The following is a 20784-nucleotide window of genomic DNA, read 5'->3' as shown; positions in this document are numbered from 1 at the left end:
GGCGACGATATTCAACCCCCCCCCCCCCCTCCTCCAGTCTGACTGCACCGCACTGATTTTGGTGTTAAGAAGTCCCTCAACATGGTTTTGAATAACATAAAATATGTTTTCAACATTGGATTTTAGCTTAATCAGATAAATTCAAGTAAAGCGACGAAAATCATCCAATAAACTCACATAATACTGAAATCCGCCAACGGAGGTACCAGCCGGCCCCCACACATCGGTGTGAACTAGCTCAAGTGGAGAGTTGGTTACATGAGAGGAATTATTATACGGAAGTTGATGAACTTTACCACGATGGCAAGCATCACATACTGAAGACTAACGAGACAGTGCACAAGCAAGTTTATTCAACCTAATAACGGAATCGACGATGCTGGATGAAGGATGGCCGAGCCTCTTGTGCCAATTATCAGAGGTGAGCTTGAGAACGGAGAAGGCGTGCCGACTGGACTGGTCGAACGATGAAGACACATGGGAGCTTGGCACCGGGTAGAGACCGCCGTGGTTTCTACCTTGCAGAAGGACCCTCCTCGTGACTTGATCCTTCACACGAAAAAAATCAGGATACATCTGGGCAAAAGCACGGCTATCAGAAACAAGTTTATGAGTTGAAATAAGGTGTTTGTGCAAGCCTGGAACGTGAAGGATATTTTTTAGGTGGAGGGGTTTGTGTGAGCCAGGAAGCATAGATTGACCAACGTGAGAGATTTGCAAACCTGCTCCGTTGGCGACATGGACCTTATCCTTGCCGCTGTAGCGATCATGGACAGTGAGGCGATCAAGATCGCTGGTGAGGTGATCCGTCGCTCCAGAGTCGAGGTACCGGTTGGTGTCGTCGGAATAGCCGCCATGGCCGCCGGTGTTGGCAGGGTTGCCGAAGCGCTCGGTGTTGCCGGCGTTTCCGGCGTTGCCGTAGCGCTCGCAGTTATCCTCAGCCTGATACGCATGGTTGAAACGTTGCCTGCACCTCAATGCATCATGCCCATACTTCTGGCAGACTTGGCAGGTGGGTTTGTTGCGGCTGGGGCCTCTACGGCCACGGCCCTGCCCCTGGCCACCACGATCCACCGCGAGCTGCTGCATTGGCGGAGAAGATCTCGTCGATAGATGTGACATGTGAGCCGTCTCTAAAGGAGTTTCTGACCTAAATTCAATCACATGATGAGTTTGTGGCCTAAAGTGTTCAGTCACTTTAAATTAATGAACTAATGTCGCATTTCACTTCCAAGTTTTTTAGTTGGTAATCTTGGAGATGGCTGACATCTATCACTGTATAACTAATTTGAGGGGTCGTTGAGCCATATACTAGCTCACAAGTCTGGACAAACACACCATGTTTGCATGTTGGACTTAAGCAGTGGATCGCACTAATACTACTACCAATGTGAGTAGTATTGAAATTACCAATGGGGGTCCTGACCTTTTTTCCAGTCAAAAAGATGAAGTCACTGTGCAGGGAGTCTGAAGGCTCCCAATGCAGAGCACATGTTTCGACAACCAAGTTTGGACATCCAGCTAGCCAGTAGCCTCCCGCTGAAGACGAACTACTGGTACAACAAGTTGGCCGGCAGGGGATAAACAAGTGACCCAAAGTTACGAGTTCAGAGAGTTTGATTAATTTGATGAGGAGGCCAAGAAAATTTCACGCGAGCCTTGCATAGATTGCGGGAGAAAAGTTTATAAAACCCTTCTGGTGCTCGAGCACCAGTGTGCCCTGCCACTTGTGCGCATGCATCTCGATGTTGGGCATCATGTTACTATTTCCTAGGTACTCAGTAGTACTTACTTTATAGTATAGTATGTGCACAAGACTGATCAACCACGACGATGCCACTAACAGAAGCGCCACTATTCGGTAATCTAGCTACGGGCTTGTTCTCCCTGTCTCCGAATTCAAATCAGTTCTGCTATACATACGTATGATATACTCCCTCCGTTCCTAAATATAAGTCTTTGGAAAGATTTCACTATGGACCACATACGGAATAAAATGAGTGAATCTATACTCTAAAATGCATCTACATACATCCGTATGTGGTCCATAGTGAAATCTCTACAAAGACTTATATTTAGGAACAAAGGTAGTACTTTATGTCCGATAATAGTACGACACCACTACAAACTAAACCGCCCATGCTTAAGACAAGGTGCAATACCAATAGTACTCCCTCAGACCCATATTACTTGTCGTTATATAAAAGTATACTAAAGCAGCAACAAATAATATGGATAGGAAGGAATACTTAAATTAGCATTACTTTTCATTCATTAAAATGAATGGGATTGAGATTAGCACGCAAGGAAGTACGTGCATGCAAGCAGGCCTTGTGAGGTCCATGTACTCCGTCCACTGGAGCCATCTATCGTCGATTCGCCGTCGTTGCTTCTTTGATCGATGCAACCTCACCATGATCGAAGCAAAAACTGGAACACAGGCCTCCTCACCGAACGGTCATCAACGGTCTATCAAGTACTAGTAAAATAGTAGGGGCGTAGTGCGAGAGCTGAAAATCTGTTCTCAGAGCTGAAGATCTGCGAGAGGTGAAGATCTTTTCTCGAGTACTAGTAAAATAGTAGGGACCTTCTGCTAGTACTAGTAAAATAGTAGGGTCGAAAATCAAGTTGTATCTCCTTGCTAATTTATCGGCTCAATGGATGTGGTTGCCATGAATATAATAAACCAAGTCCGTGATCTCCTTGGTGAAGTACGAAAGTTCGGCACAAAGGGCCAAACGCACGTTAAGCCGGCCTTGATCCATGCGCATGCATGCATGTGATCACAGGGATCAATGTAACATTGTGCCATGTGCATTCAGCGCCTAGATCAGTGTGATTGTACTATTGCATAATACTCTACCGCACCCTGGCCGGCCAAAAGAAATGTCTAATCCATAACCTTAATGTTGATCTGAACTTGCCCGGGTCCTATAAAGAACAGCGCTGCAGCACCTAAACGTACAACAACCGAAGTACGCTCCTCAACCAAACAACAAAGCTACCAAAAAAATAAGCAAGCCATGGCCATGAGTATGGCAACCGGCGCCATGGGCTCCCTGCTGCCCAAGCTGGTCAAGCTCCTCAAGGAGGAGTACAAGCTCAAGGAAAGCGTCAAGGAAGGCGTCCGATCTCTTGAGGAAGAGATGAAGAGCATGCAAGCTGCGCTCCGCAAGGTGGGCGAGGTGCCACGGGACCAGCTCAACGAGCAGGTCAAGATCTGGGCAGCGGAGGTGAGGGAGCTCTCCTTCAAGATGGAGGACATCGTCGACAAGTTCTTGGTGCGTGTCGATGACGGCTCTGAGCCTGCTGCCAATCTGAAGAAGCTCAAACGGCTCACCAAAAAGATGGCCGGCCTGTTCACCAAGGGGAAGGCCCGCCATGAGATCGCCGATGCAATCAGGAGCATCAATAAGAAAGTTCAAGAGGTTGCTGGTAGGCGTGCAAGGTACAATATCGACAATATTGTCTCTAAGCCTGCTGCCGTGACTCCCATCGATCCTCGCATTGGGGCTCTGTACAAGGAAGTGACAGATCTTGTTGGCATTACCGGAACAAGGGATCAAGAGATAATGAAGTTGCTCTCAGAGGGGGACGACATGTCCAAGAAAAAGTTGAAGATCGTCTCTGTTGTTGGATTTGGGGGATTGGGCAAGACAACTCTTGTCAAAACAGTTTATGATAAGATCAAGGGAGATTTTGATTGCAGGGCTTTTCTTCCTGTCGGTCGAAATGCTAATGCGAAGAAGGTTTTCATGGACATCCTACATGATCTTGATCCCGACAAGGACAAAGGTCAGCTCAGCATGTTGGATGAAAGAGAACTCATTAACAAACTCCAAAAAAATCTAGAGAACAAGAGGTACGTACATATCACATGTCACTTACTTAATGATGAAAACTAGCTCTTACGTTGAATATTATGTTTTACTGTAGTTGTGAAGTTACGTGTAAATCTCCCTCAGTTATAGAATATAAGAAAAGTTAAAATTTCCAAATTAATGCTTTGATGGTACATTTCTCATACAATGTTTCGTCAATGGTTAAAAAATCATAATCATATGAAAGTTCTTTTTAATATGAATATAATAGTGTCTGCTTTATGTAACATAAATCATCTATTATCAGATTAATTCTTGGTCAAAGCATGAATTTGAATGGTCAAACAATGATTTATAATTTGAACGGTAGTATTTCTTAGTTACAAAATATTTGATATTTTAGAGTAGCTTCCATTCTTTGCCACCTAGTAATTGTGATCTTTTGACTAAAATAGGTTACAATTCAAGGAGTGCGACAAAATCGGGGTGGTAGCGTGTACAATAAACTACTCCCTCCGTTCCACAATTTAGCGCCTATAGATTTTTCTGAAAGTCAAAATTTATGAACTTTGACCAAGTGTATGGATAAAACTATGTACATCTACAATACCAAACATGTACAATCTAAAAATACAACTCATTATGTATCCAATGATGTGCATTTGGTATTCTAGATATGCCTATTTTTCTCAATAAATATGGTCAAAATTTGTAATGTTTGACTTTTGTAAAAATCTATAGGCACTACATTATGGAATGGAGGGAGTATTATACAAGCTTGCATACAATAACATAATATATTATTTTTTTCTACTATCGGCTGTAGTTACACCCACATGTGTTCCATACAATCTACAAAGTATTTTAGTGTATGTGGTGAGTATGAAGCGATAGTATGGAAGTATACATGAACATCTAGGAAATATACATACTACTTTCCAATGTGCAAACTTTTAGCACTGCTTTCTTGTGTAGAATATCAAATAATTTCATAAATATGCCAAAAGTACACATGTTCGCATTTGCAATTTTTTCATTTACATAGTTCACTTTGTGGTGCCCTAGAGTTTGAAATAGTATATGAAGCCACCCAGAATGATAAACTACTATACACAAAACCCCATGGTTGTATGGGAGGCTTGGTCTATAATGGGTGGGATGATATACTACTAACGTTCCACGTTTGATCTTTGGTGGTCAAGGATCAATCTTATCACTTGTATGATACTAGAAAAAGTGTACTTATTTTTATTATGACAGAGAAACTATATCCTAGTGTTTTTCGCAAACCTAGCCCTTAAAGTAGTGGTTTTATGCAATTTACTCAGATGAGATAGATGATATGAGGTGGAGCAATGCAGATGCAGGCATTCACTCATGCCACCCCTTTCTTCCTTTCTTTCTCTAGCTTTTATAAATTGCATACAGAGGAGTGTAGACTGTGCAAAGGACTACCACTGGTCCACTGCTGCTACTGCTACTTGTCGATGATGTTTGAAAACAGGGGGAGTGAGAGAGAGAGGAGGAGGATGAGGATCGGCAGAGGACTGGTTAGGATTAGTAGTTCATTAGACATATTGTTCACCATAAAACTTGTAAATCAAATGAAACATACATATACCTTGTACTCAATTATTTGAATCCTGTGACTTAGCCAAACACTGGGTGCTTTCTGAAGATATCCAATGTGCAAGACTCTGATCCTAGTAAATCCAGAAACTAACTATATTTATCAAGACATGTGAATGCCACTAACCGATTGATCAGAAGCCTACACTTGTGTCCAATTATCCCTGTGCTCGCCATCAACAGTTCATCCTGTCATAGGAAAACATATTAGTATCTCTGAAGCACATACATTTCACTGCCAACTCAAACCACTCTCCAAACCCTACCTTCTCATCACTAGTTACACGACTGAACACCCAGTATCTATGAAGCACATAAATATCAGTAGCGGGTAGTACGTGCAGCGGCGCAGGCCAAGCTGCGGCAGCAGGACGCCACCGTCCTCATGTCGACGCCGGCGTGCGCTGCTGGGCCCGATGCAATTACTTGTGGGCGGTGACGAGGACGTCAGCTTCGGGTGGCCCGGCAGCTTCAGGCCACCGCCACTGGGCCCCAGCGCGCTCCCCCTCCTCCACTCGAGCCACGACTTGGGCAGCAGCAGCGGCAGCATCGTGGTGCAAATGTCCAGCAGGATGCTTTCACAAAACAGGCAGGGGGTATTTGCAAATGTCCAGCGAACGACTGGCTCGGTCCAGCAGGCGCTACTTGATTGTGTGTGATTGGCTCAGGACTAAACATGCACATCTGAGACAAGTTCTAGAACCTAATAGTTGTCTTTTACAAGTTGTAGGACTAAACCATCACATCTTCAACAAATTCTAGGACCTACCGTGCTATTAGCTCCTTTTTTTAACTATAGATAACGTATGCAGCCCTTTGGCTTCAAGACTTCCACGCAGCACCGCGTCACACGGAAGTGCCAGCTGCATGGCATGACCTCTCTCGCTAACACCACCGGCTCGCATGCATCGCACCCACGCACTACTACATGCAGAAACCAAAAACGAAAGTGCAAATACAAAAGAGTAAAATGCACTGGCGGTCACTGAATTTATGGTATACGCTCACTTTGGTCGCTGTACTCAAAAATACGGTCAATACTGTCACTATATACGTGTTGAGGTGATTATACGGTCACTGTCAAATCGTATACCTCCGTATTTCATCTATTTGACCGGTCAAACAATCTCATCAGCTCATTTTTTTTCTCTGTGCCTATGTGGGTCCTACCTGCCAGTGGGTGAGAGAAATAAGCAGAGCGAAAATAAAATGACGCGTGAACGGAGATTCGAAAACCAGAGCTCTCGCGTATGTGCGAGCCTGCGAGCCGCCTAACCAGCTGTACTACTCTAGCGTTGTGCTTTACCTAGTGGAAAATTTTACCTGTTGCGTTGAAACTGTCACGTGAGCTAAAAGCTTCCAGTAATTGAAATATATACGTGTTGAGTTAAAAGCTTCCACTATATACGTGTTGAGTTAAATGCTCCCAATAGTTCACTACTCACATGACAACTTCCACCTTCTGTTGAAGTAGTACTTGAGTAGTGAACTAAGTACCGCGGTTAAGCGCGTGATGCATGCGTGGATCAGTTGTGCAGGGATGCAACTAGCTAGCTGCTACTTGACGAGATTCCATTTCAACAAACAGGTGAGGCATTGGGAAGCAGCTATGCGCATGGCATGTGACGAACGAGATGGATCAATGGGGGGTGCGGACGCGCTCCGTCTCAGATTCAGAGATATTGCTACTTAATAAGAAGAGCTAGCTGTTAATCATAAGTACTCCGTACTTCACTTGTTTAGGCTCCTGCGTGAGGCGCGAGTCGATCCATCCAAACTATAAATAGTCGTCCATGCTAGATACTACCTCCATCTAAAGTTTATGTTGGTATATTTTTTGTAATATATGACTTGTATTAGGTTGGTCAAATTGACGACTTAGGGGTACGCGCACGCCCTGTAAACTAAAAGAGAGGTAGTAGTTGCCATCTGTGGATCAGCATCTAAGTCCGCCGGTCCGGCCGGTCGTCTATTGATCGATTCGAGCGTACATGTACACGTTCAAAGGGAACTTAAAGCGAGCAGCAACAAAGCGACGCTGCTGCTGCAGCTGGTTAGCCTACTGGCACTCGAGCATGTGGTCTCGGGTTCGAATCCCTGCTTGTGCATAAGTCCAATGACCACGAGTGCATTTTACTCAATACAAAATATCAACATTATCTCTTACAATGGGGACATGATCTGCACACACGCTGACGTACACACGTGATCTCTTGGAAAGGGGAGTAGCTGCTGAGTCCATTTCAGATGGTACAGTTAGCGGCTGCTGCCGTTCCAGGGCCAGGGCCACTATTTGTGCAGACCCAGACGCTGGTCAGGCTAGTCGCTGTGCACCTGTGGGTGCGAAGTCTTGGACGCTGCTCACCAACAGGCGGCCAAATTTCGTTTTTTTGATCCTTTTTGTATAAAATCGGGATCTGACCCCTGTTTGTAACTTTTTTGAAATCTGACCCTTTTGCTACCGCCAAGGTTCATGGCGGTATGTTTGAACAGGCTACCGCCGTGGCTTCCGGCGGTAGGTTGACGGCAGCAAACGGCAGGCAGCCGTTACTGGGCTGACATGTCCTAACCACCCTACCGCCGCTGGGGGTGGCGGTAGGGTGTGGTGCGCCGCCCGGCAGCGTTCTGTGACATAAAATGGGGTTGTTTTTGCGATGGCGGTAGGCTGCGGCAAGCGCGCCAGAGTTCTGTGTCTGAAAATGATGGGTTCTGCGCGGTAGGTGTACACAGGCTACCGCCGGCGCACCTGGCGGTGGCCTGTTCAACCTACCGCCGTTCGTCCTGGCGGTAGATCCCGATTTTATACCAAAAAGGGTCAAAACACGAAATTTTGCCCCAACAGGCGCTTCGACGACAAGTCGACATCGGCAACGCGCTGCCGACCTGACTCCCGTGACTCGTGAGTGGTTGATTCTGTTCTGTGCGGACCCAGACGCGGCGAGGACTCTTCCTCGCTCGTCTGCACGCGCCGTGGGGGCCCTGAAATATTAATTTACCGAGGCTCGCCTTGCCCCTCATACTGCAGTTGGTACCGTATAATTTTCTGAATACCACTCCCTCTGTAAACTAATATAAGAATTTTTTATTAATCTAAACACTTTTATATTAGTTTACGGAGGGAGTATTAATCTAGACAAACCTAAAAAAAAGAGTCAAGTTGATTAATTGTCGGTATGGTCATATCGCGTCAAATTTGCATGCAACGCGGCAGTTTAATTCTGTAACTCCAACTTTTTCTTTAGTATATTATATTTGTCCTAAGTTAAATTTTTATTATGAAAATGATCCAGATCTATAAAAAAAAGTTAAGCAAAAGTATAACTTACATCAAACATAACAAAATATACATTGGTGTCCCTATACCATGGACTACGACTACTGCCACCGGGACGAGTCGTCGACGCGCCGCTGTCGCCATTTCCCTACCAGAGCTGGCTTGATCTTATCGATGACGGCCGTGAAGTCTTTGTTCACATGCCTCTAAGGACTAAAGACGAGCGCTAGTCGTCGCTGTGAAACCCTTAAAAAGATCTGAAGCAACATGCAGTATAAGATATCAAAACCTCGCCGCTCCAACGAGACGGCGGGAATCTACCCCAGAGCTCCGTTGACTCCGATAAACGAAATTTGTGCGGATCGAGCCCGAAAGACAAACTTGAAGAAGAAACGCCACCATCCGCCCGACCACCGCATCTGCGGGGATTAAAAACTCTAACCTAAATTACTAGCCAGAGCGAAAGCACTAGGACATCCCCCCACCCCATCAGCACCAGCCGCCAAAGCAACAACTAGAGGGGAGGCGAATCCGCAGGCTCATCGGTGAAGCTTAGGGGAGAGTTTTTCCTTGCCGCCAAGCCGCCACGGCATCCCGCCCCCAAGCACGCCCCCCCCCCCCCCCCCACACACACACGACGCCCATCACGCCGCCGCCATGCTGCCGTCGCACTGCACCGGCGCGCCACCGCGCTGCCGCGCCCGCCGTCAAGCGGGGCACCCCGACCCGCCCCGAGATCGACGCGTGAGGGGACAGGGACTCCCCGCGGCCGCCCGCGACGACCAGGCTTTGCCTGGCCGCGCTCTCTGGCGGCGGCAAGGGGAGAGGGTGGAGAAGGAGGGGGGACCCGGCCGGCGGCGGCTAGGGTTTCCTCCCGGTCGCGCGCGGGGAGACACGGGAGGGGAACGAGGAGAGAGGCGAGGGGGCCTAGACATGAAGTCAATGAAAGAGCTGATACTCCGTCTAAATCAAGAGAGAAATATTCAAATGTGCTGGATGGTGAAGGCAACGTTAAGGATGACGATGAAGGATGAGTGTTCACTAACCCAAGTACTCCGTATTTGGTTATTATCCTCCAGTTCCACGGAGTGTGGAAGGAAGTGGCCTACACGTTTGCATTGTTTGGGCCGTTGCTTGCGTAACACCCTAAAGCATGTCTATATACATCCATATGTAGTCCGTAGTGAAAACTCTTAAAAGACTTATATTTATGAATGGAGGGACTACCTATTTACTTATGTGTTGATAAAAATATTGACATATTGCACTTTGTACCGTATATTTGGTGGTTAGAAGGTATATATATACTATAATTTTCTTATTTATAATTTAGACGAGTGTCAAGAGAAAACAAGTGTCACGTTGATCAATTGCTGACATCAACGTATGACGTCACACGTGCATGCAACACAGCAGATTAATTCTATGAATAATAGTATTATTTTGTGTTGGTATGAAGTTAAGCATGACGCGTCCCGTCAGATCACTCTCGCTGCTGTCACTAACCCTAACCGGAGCGCGCTGTGCTGCTGGTGCATCGATGACTCTTCCCCGCACCCACTTGGCCGGTGGTTTTATGGCGAAAGCTTCAGCTTGCCTGCTTGCCTTCGTCTCCGCTCCATGTGTGAACATCACCGACGCTATGTCTTAAATGCGAACAGTGATGTGCGGATACACGTAGCCATCGGCGACGAGCTGTCTGATCCGGCGTGCAATGAAAGTCATGAGCTGGTTCAATAGATCATGAGCTGGAATGCGTGGTCTGGTCCTGCACATGTGGAAATTACATGCATTATCACTGCACGTTACTACGCCAAATAAATGTACTACGTGTAGTAATTCATCTTCGCATGATTGATCTACCTTTGCTGTGAACTTCCCCGGGCTCTATAAAAAGCAGCGCTGCGGCAACCAAACGCTCACAACGGAGCTTGTCAACAAAACAACAATCCAAATAACTTTAAGAACAAGGGAGCCATGGATCTGGCAACAGGCGCCATGGGCTCCCTGTTAACCAAGCTGGCCGAGCTCCTCACCGAGGAATACAAGCTGCAGTCCAGCGTTAGGGAAGGCGTCGAGTCTCTCCAGAAAGAAATGAAGAGTATGCAGGCTGCACTCCGCAAGGTGGCCGAGGTGCCACGGGACCAGCTCGACGAGCAGGTCAAGCTTTGGGCGGGGGAGGTGAGGGAGCTATCCTTTGACATGGAGGACGTCGTCGACAAGTTCCTGGTCCATGTCGACGAGAGCTCTGAGGCTGCAGCAAACTCTAACAAGCTCAAGCGGCTCACGAAGAAGATGGCCGGCTTGTTCACCAAGGGGAAGGCTCGCCATGAGATCGCTGATGCGATCAAGGACATCAATAAGCAAGTCCAAGCAGTTGCTGAAAGGCGTGCAAGGTACAATGTCGACATTACCGTCGCTAACCTCCCTACTGTGACTTCCATCGATCCTCGCCTTGGGGCTATGTACACGGAAGCAACAGGGCTTGTTGGAATTGCCGGAACAAGGGACCAAGAGATAATGAAGTTGCTCTCGGAGGGGGATGACATGTCCAAGAAGAATTTGAAGATTGTCTCTGTTGTCGGATTTGGAGGATTGGGCAAGACCACTCTTGTCAAAACGGTCTATGAGAAGATCGGAGGCGATTACGACTGCAAGGCTTTTGTTCCTGTCGGTCGAAAGGCTGAGGCAAAGACGGTTTTCACAAATATCCTTCTTAATCTTGGCGTGAATGGAAGTGAGCTCATCATGTTGAATGAGCAACTGCTCATCGACAAACTCCGGGAACTTCTCGAGAAGAAGAGGTATCACCTGTCACTCACCTTTTTTTAGAGTGTCACTCACTTTTTGATGGCAACTATCTCATTATAAAATTTCATTCCATTGGTAGTTGGGGAACAGTGTGCAAAATATGAGGTAAAAAATATTGTAGATTTTACAGCAGCTTCGATTTTTCCCCTTCCTACTATGACTATGTATGTGGTAGGTCATACATCATCTAAAAATCATTATCAAGTATGACTCTTTGTTCTAGCACAGTGATAACTTTTACCTCATTTTATTGTTTGTTCCAAGCCGAGATGCTAGATCCACATGTTAGGATGACACAGAAGCTAGATCCATAGAAAATAGAGATGTTTGACTATATGTTTTATAGGAAGTAATCAAGTGTATGGCTGATGTTTGACTATATTATTACCCTTGGAGAATTAGTAGTTGATTCCTTTGTGCCACTTAATTAACCTGAAAAAAATACCTTGTATTACAGCACTCCCAATGTCCAAGGCATTATATCTTAGATTATACCATACGGATTAAATATGTCATCCAAGCATTATATAAAAAAAGTCTCTCATTTAATTTATTTCATGAGTGAAATTACTTGAGTTGTCTTGCATTTGGCACTAAGAAGTGTATTAGATTAAGATATGGTAACTCTCTGTGTGGAGCATCTACACCCATAATTGCTTAATTTGGTTCTTCGTATGTCAACGGACGTGCCGAGTCAGTGCCCGAGCACGTCCGTTTTGGACCCTTACTTTCCTTGCAAAACAACCACACTTCTCACATTATCCTCATATTGTCCGGACAAAGTGAGGGAGAGTGAGAAAAAAAAAGATTGAAGAAAGAGAAAAGGTGGTCCAAGCTGGGCCAAATCCGACGTGGCACCCTGCCCAGACATCCCCATATTCTCCTCATATATGTCTTGGATATGAGGGTTTGTAGACTGACCGGACACGTCCGGACAAAGTGAGGATTATGGTTGGGTGGCTTTTTTAATATTCTATATCATGTTCGGACAGTGACCGGGTCGTCCAATGAGATGTTTGAGGGCTCCGGTTGGTGACGCTCTTATTTATTAAATAATTGTCTTCGTTTATGCATCATAACTAAGATATAGTCTATGGTGGAGCACTGGGACTCCCCTTCAACTCTTTTTCCTCCTTGCCGGATCCTCACATATTATTCTTCGGCTCGCTCCAGTGCTTGCAGTCGTCACTATGTGGTCTACGAACCTGGGTGTATTTTTTACTTTTGGTTTTCTCTGTACTACCTTCATAGTTGATGAATAGAGATCGGAAGTTTTCCTTTAAAAAAATGCATGAGTTGTACCACTTTTATCACTTTGATTATATTACATTACAGATTATAAGATACTACAAAGTGAATTGCACGCAAACTCCCTACCATATGGCTGGCCTTTTCGGCAATACGCCCCTTTCACATGCAAATATTTTATTATAAAAGGATATAAAATAATAAAGGGTATACAAAAACATTTATATATTAATACAGATAATTGGTAGTATATTCTATATATATGCACAACAATCCATAAAATTATCCTTATATTTTCTCATTATAGAAGGAAACTATATATAATAATCTGGACATCATTGTAGCTTGAGGATCGGTCTTATCATTGTGGCGATATCAAAACATATGTCCCTAAATGTACTTTGATTGTGACATGAGAGTTAATCCATCAATTAGTTCATATTTTTTCATTGCATCTTAACTATTTAAAGTTTTTTCCAGAATCATATGTCCCATTCATAAAGATAGATTATCTTTAATGGGACACTTGTAGGCTTACCATGTTTACACACGAATAACGTTAATGTGGTCATCTATAGGTACCTCATTGTAATTGATGATATATGGGATGCGAAATTATGGACAGTCATCAACTACGCATTCTCCAAGGGTAACAATACTGGTAGTCGGCTAATCACGACAACTCGTATAGTCGATATATCTAAATTATGTTGCTCGTCTACTAATGATTCAGTTTATCAAATGGAACCTCTTAGTGATGATGATTCCAAAAGGCTCTTCCATAAACGGATATTTTCTCATGAGAGTGGGTGTCCTCGTGAATTTGAAGAAGTATCTAGGGATATATTGAAGAAATGTGGTGGTGTGCCATTAGCCATTATTACTATAGCGAGTGTTTTGGCTAGCAACCAAAAAGTAAATTCACATGATGAGTGGAAGGCTTTGCTAGATTCTATTGGGCGTGGACTTACCAAAGACCGCAGTGTGGAGGAGATGCTGAGGATACTATCGTTCAGCTATTATGACCTGCCGTGTCATCTGAAGACATGCTTATTATATCTAAGCATGTTTCCGGAAGATAGCGAGGTCATGAAAGATGAGCTGATATGGATGTGGATTGCTGAGAATTTTATCCAATGTGAAACAGAAAAAATTAGTCTCTTTCAGATTGGAGAAACTTACTTTAATGAGCTAGTGAACAGAAGCCTTCTCCAGCCGGTATACGATAATTATGGCATTGTACATGCCTGCCGTGTACACGACAGTGTGCTGGATCTAATTTGTCAATTGTCAAGGGAAGAGAACTTTGTCAGTATACTGGATGGTAGCATGTCATCTCAGTGCAATATCCGCAGGCTATCCCTCCAGAAGATTAATGAAGAAGAGCATGAGACCACACCTCTCGAATCTGTGAGTATGGTACAAGTGAGGTCCATTGCAACATTTGAACCCGCTACTGGTCTGATATCTCGTCTCTCAAGCTTTGTTGTTTTACGTGTATTGAATTTGAGTACATGTGCACTTGGTGATCATAACCTTGGGGAGTTGTGGAGTTTAGTTCACCTGAGGTACCTAGGCCTATCCAATACAGGACTAGGTGAGCTCTCGGAAGAGGTTGGAAAGCTGCAGTTTTTGCAGGTGCTGGATGTGAGTGGAAACCCTGATATAGAAGAACTGCCATCGAGTGTTATTAAACTGAGAAGATTGACGTGCCTACTTTATAGTAGAAGTTGCAATCGTCTTCCAGATGGGATTGGAAACCTGACAGCAATGGAAGAGTTGAGTTCTATCCATGGTGACTCTCTAAGCATTGTGAAAGAGATGGGCAACATGAAAAGAATGAGGAAGTTTGAAATTAAGTTTGAGCATTTGAGCTTGGAGTTGGAGGAAGCTTTTGTGAAGTCACTAGGGGAGATGTCCAACGTCCAAAGTGTAACCATTAGTAATCATCGTGGATCTAAAATGATGGATCTCTTGGGGGAAAAGTGGGTTCCCCCTCGAGGTCTCCGGGAATTGAAAGCACGTGGTGTATTGAGATTCTCTAGGCTGCCAGCATGGATAAGAGAGAACCCCTCGCAGATGTCGCAGCTCTCATGGTTAGAAATTGGCCTGACGGAGGTGCGACAGGTGGATCTGAGACTGCTTGGAAGGTTGCCGGCTCTTCAGATTCTCTTACTGGAGTGCCTCCGCCAGGGGCCTCTACTGGTCGAAGCAGATGGGTTCCGTTGTCTGACACTGTTCTACTTGTGGTCCAGTTCGCCGGGCCAAGTCGTGTTCCAGCCAGGAGCTTTGCCCAAGGCGACACATGTTAAGCTCCGTACCGGTCTGCCGGTCGCAAAAGAGGAAGCAGACGGCAACAACAGCGGTGATTGGTTTGACACGGGCATAGCGGACCTGCCTTCCCTTCGGTTGGTCCGTGTCGATTTCTGCACTTCGGTACTGCGACAGGAGGAGGCCGAGAAAGCTAGGTCTGCACTGGAGACGGCCCTCGATGCCCATCCTAACAGCCCCAGGCATGACGTCTACGCAGTAGGTACGTAACTAAAGAGTGCCATGATGCTTGTCTTTCCTTAATTTCCTTCATGCTTGTCTTCATATATACACTGATCAACCTTTACTCCCTCTTTCTTTCTTCCCAAGACATGGACAGTGATGGCGAGGAGTCAGAGTCTGACGACGGCAGGGACGGCGAGGAGTGAGTGTCAGACTGAAGAACCAGCCTGCAGGTTGTTACATACAGTTTATTTTCCCGTTAGGAAAGAACTAATTTAAAGATACCAGACTATGTTCCCGCAAAAAGAAAAAAGATACCAGACTATGTATATATACACCACATGCAAAGAATGTGTTTCCCTCTCTTATTCATAAAACCATGCTTATACTTTGTGACGTCTTCTTTTGTAGGCTCTGTCATTGTTTACTGGCGACTTGCGGCGCGTCTAGAATATGGCCGATGGCAACATGGATCGACGACACTCGCTATTCCTTGAGCTTCTTTCTTGGCTTAGAGGGACAAAAGAAAAGAAAAAGACAAAAAAAAGGAAAATTACAAAAAAATATTCATGCACTATTTGTCTTACACCAAAAAAAGGCAGTGGGAGGGGTGCGGGGAGTGTATGAAAATCCAAAAAAAAAAAATTATAGCTCTACGTGTGCTTTTTTCTCTCGCTTAAGAGGGGCTTGCTTTTTCCAGAACTTATGCGTCTATCTATTTTATTTTTCTCAATTATTATTGATTGTTTTTTAAATATCTTTTAAACCAAAATGTATTTTTTGCTTTGTAACGCGTGGTGTCATATTGCTTCAAGCAAAGAAAATCCAAAAAAATAGGTTTGAGCTTTTATGCAATTTGTAGTTTTATTTTTGTTTGGGTTTTTGCCTGTGGGTGGATTTTTAGGGGTGTGGGAGGTGGGGGAACTCCGCCTATGATGTTGATGCTAAGCTTATGCTTAATAAAATTACTCATAGCCGGTCCCAAGCCCGGATAAAGGAGGAGGGTCCAACCGTATAAACTTTATGTTTACAAAAAAATCATGACTCTTTAATAATGTCCTTTTTTTCTTATCATATTGCTCATTTCTGTTTTGATGGGGTTGTCATTACATTGACACACATCTCCATCATAACGTTTCAAGGCACCAAATTTGTTCGGTTTTCCATTGCTAGTCTGTCATTTGTATAGTTTTGCAGGACTAGGAATATATTTCTTTCTTGAAGCATTTTATAACTTCACTGTAGAAGATAAACAATCAAAGTTTGAAAAATCTTATACTAGAGAGAAATTGCTGAGGAAGAGCAGAGCAGAGCAGTGGAGATGGTTGCAAACTTGCAAGCCGTCCTTGGCCGCATTGCCTGCCACACCAAGAGAAAAGATAACAACACCTCGATGGCGTCTGCCATGGCTGGCGCCCATGTCCGCACGGCTGAGCTCCGCATGCTCGAGGCCACCATCTCCGGTGTCCGAGGCAACGGATACATGTTAGGATTCCACGAGGCCGGCGGTGGCGAGGGAAGAGACCAGGCCAGGCTCTACCCGGGCGAGCCGGCGAGGGCGATGAAGTACCACTGCAACTTCAACCCTTTGCATGGCGCCTGCCTCCGGCGACCTACCGGACAGCTGCCTGGTGAGTGCTCCGCCGGTTCTCTGACTGTAATTTCCCTAGCACAGTTGAATTATGCAAGTTAACTCGGTGTGTGCGCGCGCGCCTTATAGTATCTATAGCAATTATTTCATTCGACCGTGCTATTTATTTGAGTGTTTCTTATTGACATTAAATAACTTATTATTGCTGAGACATAATACTTTAATGAGATTTACTATTAATTGTCCATTCTCTGTTTTCATTAGTGTGGGAGACAGACTATGTGCAAATTTATTTCTCATGCCGCAACAGATGTCAATTGATTACCTTCCATGGGTTTTTACAAATGGTTAATTTATACCTATATGGTGTATGTAGTGTTAGTGTAAGTTCTTCCTTGGCTATTAACAAAATCGGCAAATTTAAATTGTGCAGTGAAAGTATTTCTACAGGACCTTCTTTTTGTTGTGAATTTTCAGTAAAGGTGAAACATGTTCCAAAGAAACTCACTCAGCGCTAATATGCTGAATTGCAGTGATGCATTGTTTGATTTATAGTTAGTACTGATCTACTGATGTTGGTATGATTTTCATGGTTGGAGTGGAACCACCTTTATATTCTTAAGAACAGTGTTGAACAGAGTGTGAGATTTCCATTGGAGTATGCTATTTCTTGTTGAAATGAAATTACTTCTTGTTCATCCATAGCAGGGTATTGATATTACTGATTTATAAGCATAAAAAAGGATTACTGATTTATTTACTAAGAATTATCTATTCTCTGTTTTCTAAATGATAGAGTCGATGGGCAAATGTTTTTCTCTTGCCAGAACAATGTCAGCTGCTCTCTTTCTGTGCCCTTTTACAAATCGAGCAATGCATAATTAGTACTAATTGTATAATTTATAGCTACATGGAGTGTGTACTATTAGTGTAAATTCTTCCTTGGTTAATGATAACATGAAAGGAACTAGCAGTGAAATTACTTTCTGTAGGATTTTCGTTGTTGTGAAGTTTCAGAAAGGGTACTTAAATCACCTGTTGCAGAAAAAACCCAGTCTGTGCTAACATGCTGATTTGTAGCGATGGGCTGTTTGTATACGTTGGACAAGTTAGGAATTTTCGGAACACTTTGTTCGAGCTGCCCTCGGAAGCTGTTGGGCTCAGATCAAGATACTTGAAATATAGAGTGCAACCAAGAACAGAACAGACTGCCATTACTGCCATCCCTGCCCCCAGCCTGAATGTCTCCATTGGGACAAGCCAACATTCAGACTCTAGCTTCCTGACCATATATACTTCTTCAAGATGAAATCGGAGGCCTCAAAATCCTCCATGAGGACCGATGGGTAGACGTCACGCCATTCATCGTGAACATCAGTGATCCCTTATAGGTACATACATTGCGATTCTCCCAAAGTCTTTTTTATTGCATCCTTGATTATTCTAAACTCATTGTTTTGTTCAAAAATTTCAGCGTGGGCTCTTTAAAAAAGAAAATTCATCTGATTTCCAGTGATGGGTTGAAGAGCGGGGTGGTGGCGAAGTACTATGCGCCGAGGGTCTCAATCACATGCTTCTTTCACACACATTTCCACCCGGCCTTGATTTGGTTGTATGGTCTGATCAAGGACTTGTTGTCTGATGGAAACCCTTCATTGTAACTGGTTTCCGGTTGTGAATTGTGAAGTAGAGTTTGTGTACTGGTAGCATATTATAGACTATACCAGTCTAGCTGGATCATGTATAGTCGAGCAGTTTGAAATGCTAAGAAAAGTGACAGTAAAATGGCAGTACAAGTACCAGAATATTGAATGCAGACCTAAATGGTACTACAGGAGTGCACTAGTTTGGTGTCCTGGTGCATTTTACTATATCAGAACAAGTAGTAGACTCGAAAATTCTTCATGGAATCTGTATATATTCAATCGTTTGATAAAACTCTTTCCACTTAATTACTGTTAAAAGGAGGAGCTTTTACAAACTGTGGAAACAGAGAAGGCTCTGCTATAGTGAAGAGTTTTCACGTGTGGGTTTCTGGCCGCGGGGAAAAGTGCAGTTTCTGGTAGTGACAGGATCTGTATTGAACAGAGGAGGAGTTTGTACAAACAGTGGAAACAGAGGAAGGCTCTGCTACAGTACAGAGTTTCCACAATCAGGGACTTCCTCTGTTTTCACAGGATCTGTATTTGTTCCATCGCTTGTGGAACTCTTTCCACTTATTACTATATATTCTCATTTTCCACTTATTACTATATATTCTCATTTGACAGATTCTAAGGTAATATAGAACCACTAATTCCTTTAACCCGATGATAGCACATTTTCTTCTCCAGTTATGACAAGCAAACTTTGGATATCAATGTGGTATATAGGCACATGCTTTCAGAGATCTTCCCCCTAAGCGGAATAATTAATTAAAGTTTCCACCTTGCAAAAGTTGTGCTTAATTACACTTACTGAAAGAGCACGGCCGCATAAGTCGAGTGATAAAATCAGCTCGACGTCATGGCATTTGAAGGAACCAACTGAAAACAAAAGACTTGCGTACCGAAGTGGTCGTGCATATGAGGGATGCTAATCAATTTTATGTGGGTAAATCATGTTACTAAATTTTAATGTTGGTGTTCAATGACAGGACCTCTGTTTCGTCATACCAGCAGATTCCCCATTTTCTTTTCTTTTTGGCGAACAAGCAGATTTCTCTTGTAAATAAACATGACAATAAGCGCCAAATAGGAGGTGGACTTAGCAAGGTTCTCTTTCTAGTTTGGCTGATTTTGGGAATGTTCCTGAACGTTCTCATCCTGTTCAGGTTCCATTTTATTCCTTTTTTTCTGTTGTTTCTTTTATAGTCTTCTTTGGTTATCTACTTTGAGTGTTTTATTTTTGAAACAATGTTTGGGATTGCAAAAAGATATTCAGGTTTTCAAAAATTCTTTAAATTTTTAAAATAATATTCGTATTTTCAAAAAATGCTTGCCCTTTATAAAAATGTTTGTGTTTTTAAAATATGTTTAGAATAAAAAAGTAATTTCAAAATTTGTTTTCCTATTTTATAATTTTCACCTTTTATAAAAATGATTTTGTTTTTGGAAAATAATAAGAATTCAAAAATTATTCAAAATCATAAAAAATATTACATTTTTCAGAAATGTTGAATTTTAGAAAAATGTTGTATTTTGAAAATACGTTTGCCTTTTATAAAAATATCTTTGTGTTCAATAAAAGTACGGGATTGAAAAAATTGTTCATATTTTCCGAAAGTGTTCGCATTTTGTCAAAAAAAAAATTCAATTTTTTTTTCATTTCCGTTTTATATAAAAGTGTTCCTGTTTTAAAAATATATACATCAAATGTTCACATTTTCTAAAACTGCTCACAGTTTCAAAAAATGTTCGTGTTTTTATAAAATGTTTAGAAATTTAAAAAATTATTCACAGTTCAAAATATGGTGTCCCTTATAAAAGATTGTATTTTCTAAAAATGATTGGAATTTCAAAAAAAATCATGCTTTTAGAAATTTATAAAATGTTTCCATTTGATAAGACAAATGTTCGTACTTTCAAAGAAATTTTCCAAAGCCAACCGAAAAAACAGTGTGATGTGGTGTCCAGCCTGCTGCAGTGTTCCGAGTCGCTATAGTGTTTAATGGGTATGACATAAACATTTAGAGCCTACGCACTAAATGGAGCTCAATGGGCCTGCCCGGTCGCTCCCGCTTATGCGGTAGGATGACAATTCGACGCAAAGAGTGTAGTATAAGAAGCCTCATGCCACGCCCCCTTGCCAGGTAGCCTCACAGATTCGACATGTCCGTGACACTCCAGCCCATACTACCTCAAGATTAATGTGCCTACCTACTAGTCAAATTTCCATCAAAAAAAGAAAAGAAAACCTACTAGTCAAACACCCCTAAA

General features: G+C 43.3%; 2 protein-coding genes across 4 annotated transcripts; both read left to right on the top strand.

Moving 5' to 3' along the window:
* The first annotated feature begins 2981 nt into the window (after positions 1–2981).
* Positions 2982–7426, top strand: LOC123051072 (disease resistance protein PIK6-NP). Of its 2 annotated transcripts, none has more exons than XM_044473831.1 (2): positions 2982–3862; positions 7039–7426. In XM_044473831.1, the coding sequence occupies exons 1-2, from the start codon at positions 3024–3026 to the stop codon at positions 7040–7042; spliced, it is 843 nt and encodes a 280-aa protein (XP_044329766.1). In that variant the 5' UTR covers positions 2982–3023; the 3' UTR covers positions 7043–7426. The 2 variants fall into 2 exon arrangements, with proteins under 2 accessions (XP_044329766.1, XP_044329765.1); XM_044473830.1 differs by lacking the exon at positions 7039–7426 and adding an exon at positions 4277–5727.
* A 3236-nt stretch (positions 7427–10662) lies between these two features.
* On the top strand, positions 10663–18749 carry LOC123051071 (disease resistance protein PIK6-NP). 2 transcript variants are annotated; one of them, XM_044473829.1, is made up of 6 exons: positions 10663–11528; positions 13362–15316; positions 15424–15509; positions 15688–16907; positions 17948–18258; positions 18342–18749. In XM_044473829.1, exons 1-3 carry the CDS (start codon positions 10702–10704, stop codon positions 15480–15482), a joined length of 2841 nt encoding a protein of 946 aa, XP_044329764.1. In that variant the 5' UTR covers positions 10663–10701; the 3' UTR covers positions 15483–15509; positions 15688–16907; positions 17948–18258; positions 18342–18749. The 2 variants fall into 2 exon arrangements, with proteins under 2 accessions (XP_044329764.1, XP_044329763.1); XM_044473828.1 differs by having other exon boundaries at positions 15688–18258.
* Positions 18750–20784: the final 2035 nt, after the last annotated feature.

Source organism: Triticum aestivum, chromosome 2D (genome assembly GCF_018294505.1).
Source record: "Triticum aestivum cultivar Chinese Spring chromosome 2D, IWGSC CS RefSeq v2.1, whole genome shotgun sequence".
NCBI lineage: Eukaryota > Viridiplantae > Streptophyta > Magnoliopsida > Poales > Poaceae > Triticum > Triticum aestivum.
The sequence above is the reverse complement of the archived record's forward strand: the minus strand, read 5'-3'. Positions and strand labels throughout refer to the sequence as shown.

Coding starts and splice junctions, on each gene's coding strand:
- LOC123051072 (XM_044473830.1), top strand. CDS start 3,024: ATGGCCATGAGTATGGCAACCGGCGCCATGGGCTCCCTGCTGCCCAAG. Junction 3,863..4,276: donor AAAAATCTAGAGAACAAGAG/GTACGTACATAT, acceptor TGACTAAAATAG/GTTACAATTCAAGGAGTGCG.
- LOC123051071 (XM_044473829.1), top strand. CDS start 10,702: ATGGATCTGGCAACAGGCGCCATGGGCTCCCTGTTAACCAAGCTGGCC. Junction 11,529..13,361: donor GAACTTCTCGAGAAGAAGAG/GTATCACCTGTC, acceptor GGTCATCTATAG/GTACCTCATTGTAATTGATG. Junction 15,317..15,423: donor GCATGACGTCTACGCAGTAG/GTACGTAACTAA, acceptor TTTCTTCCCAAG/ACATGGACAGTGATGGCGAG.